Source organism: Schistocerca americana, chromosome 7, assembly GCF_021461395.2.
Source record: "Schistocerca americana isolate TAMUIC-IGC-003095 chromosome 7, iqSchAmer2.1, whole genome shotgun sequence".
Classification (NCBI taxonomy): domain Eukaryota; kingdom Metazoa; phylum Arthropoda; class Insecta; order Orthoptera; family Acrididae; genus Schistocerca; species Schistocerca americana.
Genome location: NC_060125.1, coordinates 347,433,439 through 347,447,372, shown reverse-complemented (window position 1 = coordinate 347,447,372; position 13,934 = coordinate 347,433,439). Strand labels below are relative to the sequence as shown.

Here is a 13,934-nt window from a genome sequence, read left to right as displayed (position 1 = left end):
GGTGGCATTCTGTTGGGCCGACGTACTGCGAAGCATTCGTCTTTATGGACGACAGTTCGTTCCCCCATCACGTACATCTTGTGAATGACTTCCTTCAGGAATAACGACATCGCTCGAGACAGCATGTTCTCCAGACATGTACCGTATCGAATATGCCTGGGATAGATTGAAAAGGGCTGTTTATGGACGACGTCACCCACCAACCACTCTGAGGGATCTACGCCGAAGGCCATTGAGGATTGGGACAATCTGGACCAACAGTGCCTAGATGAACTTGTGGATAGTATGCCACGACGAATAATGACATACATCAATGCAAGAGGACGTGCTACTGAGTATTAGAGGTACCGGTGTGTGCAGCAATCTGGACCACTACCTCAGAAGGTCTCACTGTATGGTGGTACAACACACAGTGTGTGGTTTTCATGAGCAATACAAAAGACGGAAATGATGTTTATGGTGATCTAAATTCCACTTTTCTGTACAGGTTCTCGACCTTTCGGAACCGAGGTGCGGCAAAAATTTTTTTGGTTTGTGTGTATTACTTAACTTCGCACATCTCGATTTATTTATTTACATGTCAAGTTCCGGAGGACCAAATTGAGAAGCAAATCTCCAAGGTCATGGAACGTGTCAGTACATGAAATTACAACATAAAATTAATAACAGATAAAAATAAATGTTTATGACCCCAAAAAAGTCAGTCCGTAAGTTTAAGTAAACGCATTCAACAATACAATAAGAATCAGCTTAATTTTTCAAGGATCTCCTCGACAGAATACAAGGAGTGACCCACGAGGAAACTCTTCAGTTTCGATTTGAAAGCGCGTGGATTACTGCTACGATTTTTGAATTCGAGTGGTAGCTTATTGAAAATGGATGCAGCAGTATACTGCACACCTTTTTGCACAAGAGTCCGATCCAAATGCAGGTTTGATTTCTGTCGAGTATTAACCGAGTGCAAACTGCTTATTCTTGGAAATAAGCTAATATTGTTAACAAGAAATGACAGCAAGGAATACTGTATATGTATTGAGAGGCCAATTTCAAAATACCCAGAACTGGGGTTGACAAGAGGTTCGTGAGCTTACATTACTTATTGCCCGAACCGCCCGTTTCTGAGCCAAAAATACCCTTTTAGAATGAGAAGAGGTACCTCAAAATATAATACCATACGGCATAAGCGAATGAAAATTAGCAGACTAATTTTCGTGGCTAACGATCACTCATTTCTGAAACCGTTCGAATAGTAAAAATGGCAGTATTAAGTCTTTGAAAAAGATCCTCAACGCAGGTTTTCCACGACAGCTTACTATCTATCTGAAAACCTAGAAGTTTGAATTGTTCAGTTTCACTAATCATATGCCCGTTCTGTGAAATTAAAGCGTCAGGTTTTGTTGAATTGTGTCTTAGAAACTGTGAAAACTGAGTCTTACTGTCATTTAGCGTTAGTTTATTTTCTACAAGCCATGAACTTAGGTTATGTTAAATATCCGGCTGCTCCACACACACACACACACACACACACACACACACACACACAGAGGCACATACACAATAATGCTCTTAGGAACTCGTAAGGCCAGCGTACTTAGATTACTTAATGGTAATACAGAAATACCGAAACCAGGTTTTAAACTGCAACTCTGATCATAATTTATTGCTTATGAACTGCAGACTTAAACTGAAAACTTTTAGAGACGTAGGGAATTACGGAGGAGATGAGATCTAGACAAATTAGAAATAACCAGAGGTTGCTGAGAGTTTCATGGGGAGCATTATGCTACGGTTGACGGAAACGGGAGAAAAATACAATCGAAGATGAGTGGGCAAGTTTGAGAGATGAAATTGCTGAAGCAGAAGAGAGCCAAATAAGCAAAAAGACATGGCCCAGACAAATCTATGGATAACATATACGGACACATGCTGATTTTAACCGATGAAAGAAGAAAATACAAAAAAGTTGCCCACATTCTGTTGAATGGCAAAGACACTATTCCAACTTTAGAACAGAGTGAAGTTTATAAGGTTTCGTGCAATCTGCGTGAATAATTATGTGTAGGTCAAATAGGTAAGACTATAGCTATTACAATGACTGAGCATGAAAACCTGGAGATTGAAAAAGAAATATTTCACCTTTGCTGAACATGCTTTGAGCGAATGTCATTCTTTCCATGGAATCACCGAGTGTCTTGAAAATATGAAAACCGATTAACTGTTCACTGCCTATTTTGTTTGTTTGCTAATCAACAGTTTCAGTCTAAATTTTGCCGTCACACTAACAGTTCATTCTTGTATTGCATAACATTGGCTTAACTAATTTGCAGTTTTGAGTATTAACTTCACTTAAAGTAACGTAAAATCTCAATGGCAAAACCAATGACGAAAGATACAGCACAAATTAAGAGCGTGCAATTTCATTTACTCTGTATTCAGCTTAACGAGATACTTATGCTGGCTTGGTATGTGTTTCATTGTTCTTATGTTAAAAGTAAATCAGCTGCTCATCTGCTTAAAGTAAATTCAGTTCAATCTTTCATTAATTACAAGTGAATTGCTTACCTTTTTCCAAATTTTGCATTACCGTTACGCTGTGGTTACTGTAAGTAACCTTTGTTACAAAGTTTCAGTTACAGTTAGTCATTAGTTTGATCAACAACTTCATTTAGTCTTGCTTTCAAAATTTAATATTTCAGAATAAGTAACCTCAAATTCAATGCTTTCTGATTTATTTATTTCCTAGTAAACTGTTGTGTTGTGGAAAGGGTGTGAACCTTCTGTTTCGACGCCAGTGATTATTTGCTAAATTTTCTTTGCCAATACCTATCTTAGAATTTTGGATATTCATTGCCCTAGTGGGCTGGCGGCCGTTTAATTATCCTTTTTTTGCTAATCAGTATTAAATATTACATCGTATCCTTTTTCCTCCTGTGTAGTTCGTGAGCGACTGCACTAAATTCCATCAATCTCAAAATTATCAACACTATTTCGATTAGGTTTAGAAAAGATTCTTTTTTTCAGTAGGGTCTGTTGTACACTTTCCTCCAACTAATCGCTATTATTTTCCTTCGGCAACTCATTATAAAATTTCATTAGGCATAAGCGATTAACGGTCGTTTGTATCGCAATCCAATACGCCGATTGGAAAGGGGGAGGTTACACTTGGCGACCGTAGTACTTGTTATTGTTCTTGGCACGAATTTTGAATGTCCAGATTTGTAGCGAATTAAACCCTTTCACTACGAATAAAGTCGCTCACTCAAGGCACTAAAAAGTGGTGGGAATAAGCTACAAAATTTCTGAATTTGCATTAATCAGTAAAATAGGCAACATGATGAACATAAATGAAACTGATAATTTGGTTGTACTTAACAGGGAACAATTGACAGAACAAAGGGGAATGCTGGAACCGGAACACGCTGCTGAGAACCGGCAACCAGCTGACCCATAGGAACTGACATAAATGGAATTTCTGGCATTTGCAGTATGTACTGAATTCGGAGTAAAAATTACAACGAAACCAATAAGAAAGAACCAGAGTTAGAGTAAAAATCAGTAATATCTAGAAATATAAACGATTTGTTGAGAATGTTGATCACTAAAATTAATGTTCAGTTCAAATCAATAAAAGATCAATCCTAACCAATTAATGTTGGAATTAATGTTCAATCTGAGCCAATAAATGTAAGTGGAAATTTTGATTGGGGCCAGATAACTATTTTCCTTCAGTTGCACATTTAATATAAAGACGTGTTACATAAGATCAGTTACAGTTCAGTTCAAATTAGGTCCTGTTTCGTCAAAGGTTAGCATAAAAGTTTAAGTTAGATATGAGTTTGTGAGCCGGCCGGTGTGGCCGAGCGGTTTTAGGCGCTTTAGTCTGGAACCGCGCGACCGCTGCGGTCGCAGGTTCGAATCCTCCCTCGGGCCTGGATGTGTGTGATGTCCTTAGGTTAGTTAGGTTTAAGTAGTTCTAAGTTCTAGGGGACTAATGACCTCAGAAGTTAAATCCCATAGTGCTGAGAACCATTTGAACCATCAGTTTGTGGGTACATAGTTTTGGTAATACGTACACTTTTATAGAGTGGGAGGTAAATTTGGGCTACATTTCAGTCAGAAACAAATATAATGGGGAGGTTTCAAGTGAAGCCCGTCGGCCACTGTGTTATCCGTATTGAGAGGTAAAGCCTGAAATTTGGCAGATATCGGAATATTGAATTCCCTAACGATTTCCGAAATCGAATGCCCCAAGCGTCTAGCTGCAACCAGCAACCCGCAGTTCAGAGTCTGGTAATTCCAGTCGTGCGACCATAATCACGTCAGAAATGTTTTTACGTGAATCACCTGAGTACAAACGACAGCTCCGTCTGTGCACTACCCTTTGACACCTTGTGCACGCGATACTACCGCCAACTTCACACGTTGTTGTAGGTGCTGATGTTGATGTAATAAATAGGTTAAAAGGGTGCTGGCGGCCAGTTTATTTCTTTTTGGTTAAGTAAGGCGAGGAGTGACTGAAACGGCGAATACTGCGGTAATCGAAGAAAACTAGAATACACAAAAAAAGAAAAGTATATTCTTTTAGGCACTGAGATCGAAAAGGGTGTTGAGTAAATTATTTTTCTAGTTATCCTAAACTAAATTTAATATTTGATGTAAAAGAATAAAAACTGAAAAATATTTTAATTTCTTCAGAAAATACTATAAATTAGCCAACCTTATTCTTTAACTGAGAGGAAAATAAGCATTACATTAGGAGTCATTAACTCCGATGGTAGGGCAAGCAATTACAAAGTCAGATGTAAGGTGAAAATCATTACTTAAAGGAAAAGATTTTATACAATGAAAAATCACTTTATGAATTAGTAAATAACGTTATTCAGCTAAAGACATCTATTAGGCGAGTTGTCCTATGACATCACAGGATTGTAGCTACATTTTTACAGAAAAAGGGAGGTTGGTAACCGAAAAAGATCTTTCTTTGTGACATACTACTAGATTTAATAAAAATTAATTAATTAGTACTGAAGGAGAAACTTTAAGCTACTAGTAGAGGACAGGTGGTTAATTTTTTTCGTAGAATACAAGAAAGAGATTTGTACACCCTTGTATAAACCTGAAATCGGCAACACTATAGCATCGTGCGGCGCTTGACTTTATTAATTGTAGAGAAGGACTGTCGGCCTTCGGTAGCTAAATGGTCAGCGTGACGGATTGTCAGTCCTCCGGGCTCGGGTTCGATTCCCGGGTGGGTCGGGGAATTTTCTCCACTCAGGGACTGGGTGTGGTGTTGTCCTCATCATCATCATCCTTATTGACTGCAGGTCGCCGAGGTGGCGTCAAATTGAAAGACCGGCACCGGAGAACGGTCTGCCCGACGGGGGCCATAGTCATACGATTAAAAAAATAAATAAAAAAGAGAAGGGCTGATATTATTTTTTCACATTTTATTGTACAAAAACGAATCATATAATGATCCCAGTACCCGGGCTAATATATTTCTATTAATTTTTAATAAAAATTATACAATCTATGTCCCACCGTCATCCAGTTTAAATATGGACGTAGGAAGATTTCTATTAATGGATTTGAGGTTATATTTTTCCCGTATGGAGAATTTGGTTTTTGCTGGTCTGCGACAAGCAGCGGCATGGTGAATAATAATTTCGGATTGTTTTTACACTATGACATTTCCAGAAAAATCTGCGTTCGCTAAGTATATGTGTTGTTCGCAAGTAGTGACAAATACAGTAGCAACAGGGCATGCAAATGGGGCATCACATACCATAACTGCTAAGATATTTGTCATCCACTGAGTTACATTGCTGCAAGGGTGCCATTCTTTGACATCCACTTCTACCGATGATACGTATCGGACGAAATTTTTCACAGTTATGCTGCAAAATCTTGAGCAATGGAATCCGGGTGCTGAATTTTAATTCCTTTCGTTTAGACACAGCAGCCGGGTGTGGATTACAAATAAGCTAGGTAAAAGGGGCCATCATGATTAACGTCTCCAGCGGAAGAACGAAATTAGCCGACAGTGTCATATGCTCTCTCTCCACAACAGACTACGGAATGATGTGGTCTTTCCCCCCAGACACTTGTGTACATCGTAGTGACCAGCAAGGAAAGCACCCGTCTCTTAGCAGGATTTTTCCCCTTGTGACATTAGAACTGATCAGCTCTGTGTTAAACGCTTCCTTGACTTAGTTGGTTAGAGGGACCGGATGCTTGGAGCTATTATTCTATACTATTTTAAAAAAAATGTATCTTGAGGTACATCGTACACTACAGAATACTAGTTAACAAATAGATTTGAATACTAATATACCTTTATTCTCTACACGTAAAACACAGAACAATATATCTATGAGATCTAGTTCATTTTGACTAAGGAAACCGAATTGTCCCAACACTTTCGCAAACGATACTCGAAGGTCGCTCATACGGTCTTCGACACCGAGTTTCTTCTGAATGAGATAGCCACTGTGAACGTTTTCTTGCAGCTTGGAACATAACGTGCCCTGAGGCCAATCAGTTATATTCGTTTCCATTCTATGGAGGTCACTCTTCGATATACGTTTCCATTTTTCAAAGAAAACCTGTTACAGTTCTTAAGAGTGTATAGCGCAATAAGACAAACACGAACACGTCTACAACTAAATCTGTGCCCCGTAGGCTACCTTACAGTGTGTGGCGCAGGGTACTTCTTGTACCTCTATCTGTTGCTCGCTTCCCTGTTCCATTCGTGAAAGGCGAGTCCGAAGAATAACGATCAGTAAATCTCCGTATTAACTCTAATTTCCCATAGTTAATGTACTCTCTAAATAAACCACAACGCCTTTCATGTAGCGAGCGTCTGCCACAGAAGCATTTCCGTAATGCTCACGCACGGACTAAACTATCCTGTGACGGACAGAGCTGCTACTCGTTGGATCTCTCTTCTATTAAATGGCTCTGAGCACTATGGGGCTTAACATCTGAGGTCATCAGTCCCCTAGAACTCAGAACTACTGAAACCTAACTGACCTAAGGACATCACACACATCCATGCCCGAGGCAGGATTCGAAAATGCGACCGTAGCGGTCGTGCGGTTCCAGACTGAAGCGCCTAGAACCGCTCGGCCACAAAGGCCGGCTCTCTTCTATTAATACAATCTCGTAAGGATCCCAAACTGATGAGCAATACTCACGAATCGGTCTAACAAATGTTTTGTAATCCATTACTTTAGTGGGTGAATTAAATTTCCGTAAGATTACCAAAATGAATATCAGCTTGTTATCAGATTTTCCTACAATTAGTTTTAAGAGTATGTTGTCATTCCACTTTTCGTCGTTCTGGATGTTTACTCCTAGATAAGACGACCATACTGGAAGTAACGAGTACCCATTTTTAAAATTTTTAAGCTCTTTTAGACAAATCGAATGTATTATCTTAATCTACATACTTTCTATCACTTTTCCGCATGGTTTCCATTTCTTTGGACACATTTCTTTAATCGTTCAACGAGGGGTATTCAATAAGTAATGCAACACTTTTTTTTCTCGGACATCTTTGGTTGAACAAATGAGTAATTTGTTGTGGGACACCTTGGAACATGCCCACTTAAGCCCCTTAGTTTCATGACGTTCCGATACGTGGCGGAGGTATATTTTGCCTTCAAAATGGTGTCTGTGAACGAGATCTTTCCCAAGCGGACAGCTTTCATTGAGGTTCTTTTGTCAGAAAAACAGAGTATCACTGATATTAATGCACAAATATTCTTGCAGGATGTCTACGGAGACCTGGCAGTGAACAAAAGCACGGTGAGTCGTTGTGTGGGGCGTCTGTCATCATACCAACTAGGTTGTGTAAACCTGTCCCATCTCCCGCGTGCCGCCGACAGCAAACAGTTGTGACTCCAGCAGTCCTGAACGTGCTTACACTCCCATTCGAGATCGACAGACCACAAACAAACAACTCGCCGCTCAATTGCAGGTCTCCGTAGGTAGCGCTGGCACACTGGTCTAACAGCTGGAGAACTCAAAAGTGTGTCCCCATTAGTTTTCTCGTTGCGTAACGGAAGACGATAAAGAGCAATGAAGGACCATACGTGATAATTGCTTGCTCGGCACGAGGGTGAGCGTGGCAATTTTTTGTCGAACTTCGTCACAGGCAATGAAAAATGGGTTCAGCACTTTGAACGGAGTGTAGTGGCGCCACACCATCACTCCTCAAAGAAAAAGTTCAAAGCCACACCGTCAGCCGGTAAAGTCATGGCGACGGTCTTCTGGGACTCTGTGGGGGTTATCCTGTTTGATGGCCTCCCTCATGATGCAAGAACCAGCTCTGAAATATACTGTGCTATCCTCAGGAAACTGCAGAAACGACTTCAGTGTGTGCGTCGCCACAAAAATGCAAACTAACTTCTCATCCTCCATGACAACGCAAAGCCTCACACAAGTCTGCGCAGCCAACAGGAGTTCACATAACTTCATCGGACTGTTTTTCTTCATCCATCTTATAGCCCTGATGTCGCGCCTTCCACTTCTATCTCTTTGGCGGAACGAATTATTTACTCTGCCGGAAGCAGTATGTGGGTGATGGGGAGGTTATTGCTACAGCAAGACATTAGCTCCAACGTCGAGCAGTAGAGTGATACCATGTGAGCATACACACCCTCCCAGTAAGGTGATGTAAGACCGTCCCAATGAACGAATGTTATCTAGAAAAATAGTGTTTCGTAGTTAAAAGGGGGAATAATATGGTCTGCCGGAATTCTGAATAAACAAACCTACTGCGAGGAAAAAAAAAGTGTAGCATTACTTATTGAGCGCCCTTCGTACAAGTTTGGAAAGAACACCAATTTAGGTCGTCGAAGACACAGACGCACTGCTTGGAAAGCATCCTCCACCTTCTCGTAGTTTTGGCCTCCCTCGTACAAGTTTGGAAAGAAGACTGTTTTATGATTCTTCAGTTTCTCCAGGCGTAGTTCTTGCCAGAACAGTCCACGGGTGTATTGTCGGCCCATAGTGTCCAACGGGCACAATATTTCGGCCATCAGACATGTCGCCATCGCCAGGTGCGCTGACGAACTGAGCTCCTGGACATCGCATGGATCTGCACGGAGATACTTTTCCTCCGAAGTGTGATGGAGTTCGCAGCAGTTAATGCTTTGCCTCCCATGCATGCTGATGTTGCGTCTTCACATGTGGGATGTCTTCTTGGGTGTCTCCTCAGCACAGTTCGGCAGAGCCAGCTACATAGCTAGCAGGTGTGGCCAGCGGGTGGTGACGCTGCGTTGCAATTTGTGGCCCAGCGTCCGGATTTGGGCGTTATGCGACCGACCAGCACTGTCGTAAAAGGTGCGGGCGGTCGTCTGGAAGAGGTCACGGAGTAGAGGTACTTCCGCAACGTCGTGAAGATGAGCAGTGGGAAAATCGTAAGGCAGGTGTAAGGCCAGCCGAAGGATGCGATTCTGCAGAGTCTCCAGCTTCTTCAGGTTCGTGTCGGCGGCGTTCCCCCAGACGACGGCGGCGTATTGGAGTACAGGACGGAGCAGCGCCTTGTACAGGGTGATGCCCAGCCGCGGTGGTAGTTGGGAACCAGGGTTCAGCAAAGGGTACAGGGTGCGGAGCCTGTTCCGCACTTTGGCCTTCACGTCGCGAATGTGTGGAGCCCACGTGAGTCGGCGGTCAATGGTGACGCCGAGGTAATGCGCCGTTGGGCGCCACGGGACAGGGCTTCCACCGACAGCGAGCGGCTGCAAACCTGCAGGAACGAGTCGCCTGGTGACGATCAGGAACTGAGTCTTGGCACCATTGAATAGGAGACGCCACTTGACTGCCCAGGCTGCCAGGGTGTCAACGGCGAGCTGCAGACGGCGGCGCATGACAGCGGCATTGAGGCTCCGAGTGTAGAGAGCCGTGTCATCCGCGTACAGGGCGAGCTGCACACGGTCGATCTTCGGCGCATCAGACGTGTACAGCGAGTACAGGAGTGGCCCCAAGACCGAGCCCTGCGGCACCCCGGCGTTGATGTGGCGGACGGAGGACAAGCCCTGCGCGGCCCGCACATGGAAGGTTCTATCAGCAAGATAGGAAGCGATGAGACGCACGTGCGACGTCGGGACCCCAAGTTCAAAAAGCTTGAACAAGAGGCCGCGGTGCCACACGCTGTCGAAAGCACGTGACACGTCCAGGAACACCGCGCCGAAGAACTCGCGCTGCTCGAGGGCGACGAACGCATCTTCCACTAACCGAAGGAGTTGATGAACGGCTGAGTGGCCCCTGCGAAATCCGAACTGCTCTTCGGGCAGGAGGCCTTCCTCGTCGACGTGGCGCTGCAGCCGCCTAATGTACACCCTCTCAAAGACCTTAGAGACGGCCGGCAGGAGACTAATAGGTCTGTAGTTCACGGGCTGCCGCAGATCCTTCCCCATCTTCGGAATCGCCACGATTTCCGCATGCTTCCAGGACTGAGGAAAGCTGCAGGACCGGAGGATGACATTAAAGACGTCAGCAAGATGAGTGACAGCCACGGGCGGCAACTTCCGGAGCAGGGCGTTGGAAACTTCGTCTGGGCCGGCAGCTTTCCTGGGGTGCAGGGCACGCAGGATGGTCGACACCTCCTCCGCCGTTGTCTCTTCAATGACGTCATCGTCGTCACGCGCCTCCAGGTAGCGTGGGAGCCGGTCAGCAACCAGGTCGTCGGTGACAGCGTCAGTCGGGTCTTCGAGAGGCGTAAACGCCGCCTCAAAGACGTCAGCAAGAGCATCAGCCTTCGCAGCTGGTTCGCAGACAGCCTGACCTTGGACCAGCAGCGGGGGGATACGTTGCGTGCGGCGTAGGAAACGCTTCGTCATCTGCCAGGCTGTGCCATCTTCAAGACAAAGGGCGGCGACCTTGTTATTCCAGTCGCGATTGCGATGATCGTCAATGGCGGCCCGGATGTCCCGACGCATCCTGTTGAGAAGGCGCTTGGTGTTGGCATTTCGCGTCCTCTGCCACTCCCGGTAGACCCGGTTCTTCTCAGTGATGGCCGCAAGGATGTCCGGCGGCAGCTGTCGGGAGTAGTCAGGCGGGGGGCGTGGTCGGGGCGGCGTCGCTATGGTGGCAGCGTCGATCGTGGTTGCCGCGAAGTGCAAAAGTGCTTCGTCCGCTCCAACTTCCGCAGGGGGCGGTGCGGCGGCTAGTGAGTGCGTCACGGCTTCTTGAAACCTGTCCCAGTCGATGCCAGCAAGTGAGATACCGCGCCTGGGCGGCTGGAGGGCGTCTAGGTCGATGTCAAAAACCACAGGGACATGATCCGACGACAGTGCAGTCCGCGTCGTGGCGGTGATCTGATATGGGATACCCTTGACGACTGCGATGTCAATTATATCTGGGAGGCCACGAGCAGGGAAAATGGTCGGGTCGTACGGCCCCACCACAAGCGCATGGTGACGGTCCGCTATCCGGAGCAGGCAGCGGCCAGCGGCGTTGGTGATCCTGGAGTTCCAGGAGACATGTTTGCTATTGAAGTCCCCGGCGACGAACACTGGCCCCCTCAAGGAAAGCAGAGCATCGATGTCAGCAGGGTCCAGGGGACGAGACGGCGGCCGATAGGCCGCGACGAACGTGATGGCGCCCGCCGAGGTGTGAACAACGACACCAGTGGCCTCCAGCGTCGCCAGTGGTGGAAGTTGTATCACATGGTGACGTATGCCATTGCGGACGTAGACGGCTGTCCCCCCACCCGCCGTCAGTCGATCGGTGCGATAGCTTGAGTAGTTGGCCGCCCTGACGTCTACCCCAGGCTTCAGGTGTGTTTCATTGATAAGGCAGACGTCGACGGCTTCATCGCGGAGAAATTGGCGAAGTTCGCCAGCTTGGGTGCGGACGCCGTTGGCATTCCACGCGACGACCGTGAGCCCTCTAACGCTGCCCATGGTGCGGCTGTTGAGTGTTGGCAGCGGTTGGGGCCGGAGAGGCCATCGGCACTGCAGCGGTGAGTTGCTGCGACAGGACTTCAATCAACTTCGTAGCACTGGTCACCAAGGCTGTGAGCTGCGCGACGAGGTTGGCCAGGTCAGCGGTGGAGACAGCCGGCGCGGCCCCGGCGCAGGAAAGGGGGGGCGTGGCTGCTTCGCTGTGAGAGTCCACCTGGGGCTGCTCGACGGACGGTGCTGAGCGTTGGGTACCCACTGGGCGGTGACCCCCGCGCCGGCGGTTGGTGGGGCGCGGTCCGGCCGACGGCCCGGGAGAGGCAGTACCCGGTACCGCCACTGGCGGCGGTGGTGGAGGCGCAGGAGCCTCCGGCGTCGGTACGGCCTCGGATGCGGCGGGAGCAGGAACCGACGTAGCCGGGGCGGCGGAGGACGTCCCTGACGTTGCCGCCGCGAAAGAGACGCCTGGCCGTCTCGTTGCGAGCTTCTTCTGATGTGGCGCTGGTGTTTGGCCACGCTGGCGAGCAATGGCACGCTTCCATACCTCACACCCACGATAACTGGCCACATGAGCACCGCCACAGAGTGCACATGTAGGCTTCTCGGAGGGCGGACGGGGGCACGCACTTCCTGCATGGGCGCCGGCGCATTTAACGCATCTGTCCGGCATAGAACAGTGGCGCGCGACGTGGTTGATTCCCTGGCAGCGAAAGCACTGCACAGGGCCTCTCCGGGAACGAAGATCTTCGGTCTGGACCGGAACGTCGGCGACCCGCGTCAATTGGTAGAGTTTGCGGTTCTCCACGGTGTCAGAGCAGACGACCAGGAAGAGCGGCATATCTTCGCGTGATTTTGGCGACTTCATCTTCACAACTGCCCGTATGTAGAAGCCCAGGTCTGCGAGTTCTCGATGCAGGTGATCGGCTTCCATGTTGAACGGAAGGTCGCGAAATACGATCTTCAGGACCTTGTCAGGTGCGGAGGCGTGGGTATAGAAAGGGATACCACGCTCAGACGCCTCCTGGGTGACCCGGCGATAGTCATCAGCAGTGCGGAGTGTGACCCTGTATAGGTCTCGCCCCGCAGGCTTCACGGTGTACACGGCCGTTGTCCAGCTGCGCAACAGCTTCTGCAGTTCTCCATAGGGCGGCCGAAACTGAAGAACCACCGGCGGAAGATGGGAGTCTGTCTTCGGCGCAGGATTGCTCGGCGGCGGGTCCGGCGCGTCCTCGAGCGCATCGAAGGAGTTGGCGACGACAGTTGGTGGCGTCGTCGATGACAGCATGCGTCTTGCAGTGCGCCGGGCCGGGACGAAACCGTCAGCGTCAGGGGCGAAGTCTTGCTTGGCCCTCTTCTCAATCGGCGAGCTGCGAGCAGCAGCCGTCGCAGCTGGTGCCCTCCTCTTCTGTTTCCCGCTGCGTCCGCGTGGCCGAGGGGCGGCAGTGCTCTCATCGTCAGAATCGGGCAGCGGAGCAGACAGCGCAGTCTTCAACGTTTCCGTAGCAGTGTCCGTCAAATCCATAGCCGTAGCAGTGGTCGTCATAGGTGGGGGGCCAGATGGGGCCGTCGACAGCGCAAGCGCGGCCGAACGGCGATCTGCCACACCCTTCGCGTCGCTAGCAGGCGCAGGTACGTCCTTCTCGCGGCTGCACATCTCAGCGACTCGTGCGTAATGTGCGTCTGAGCTCCTGGGGGCGGGCGGCCGTCTTAAATCCCCTCCCCTGCGAGGCGTTCTCTCCGCGGTCCGCGCCCGCGGCCGCGCGTCGGCGGTCGCTGAGAGGCTGGCGTCGGCGTCTGTAGTGGCGTCGGTGTAACTGCATCGTCCACGCTGGTCGCCCGTTCGTTTTCTTTGCTGAGCTTCTTTTTAATTAGACTCAATGCTGGTTCCCATGCCTTGCTGAGGTTACAGCTGCAATCTCAGTTGATGAGTCTATCCCTGGTACGAATTTCGATAGCCTCTCTAACGGCGCTGTCCCAGTGTTTAGATGTCTGTGCCAAGACCCTGGTATGTTGGTAGTCCATTTC

General features: G+C 47.9%; 1 protein-coding gene across 1 annotated transcript; it reads right to left on the bottom strand.

Moving 5' to 3' along the window:
* Positions 1 to 11,898: 11,898 nt before the first annotated feature.
* LOC124622922 (extensin-like) lies at positions 11,899 to 13,563 on the bottom strand. Its single transcript, XM_047148710.1, has 2 exons — positions 12,915 to 13,563; positions 11,899 to 12,539 (listed from the first exon to the last, which is right to left on the bottom strand). The coding sequence occupies exons 1-2, from the start codon at positions 13,561 to 13,563 to the stop codon at positions 11,899 to 11,901; spliced, it is 1,290 nt and encodes a 429-aa protein (XP_047004666.1).
* Between the last annotated feature and the right edge of the window lie 371 nt (positions 13,564 to 13,934).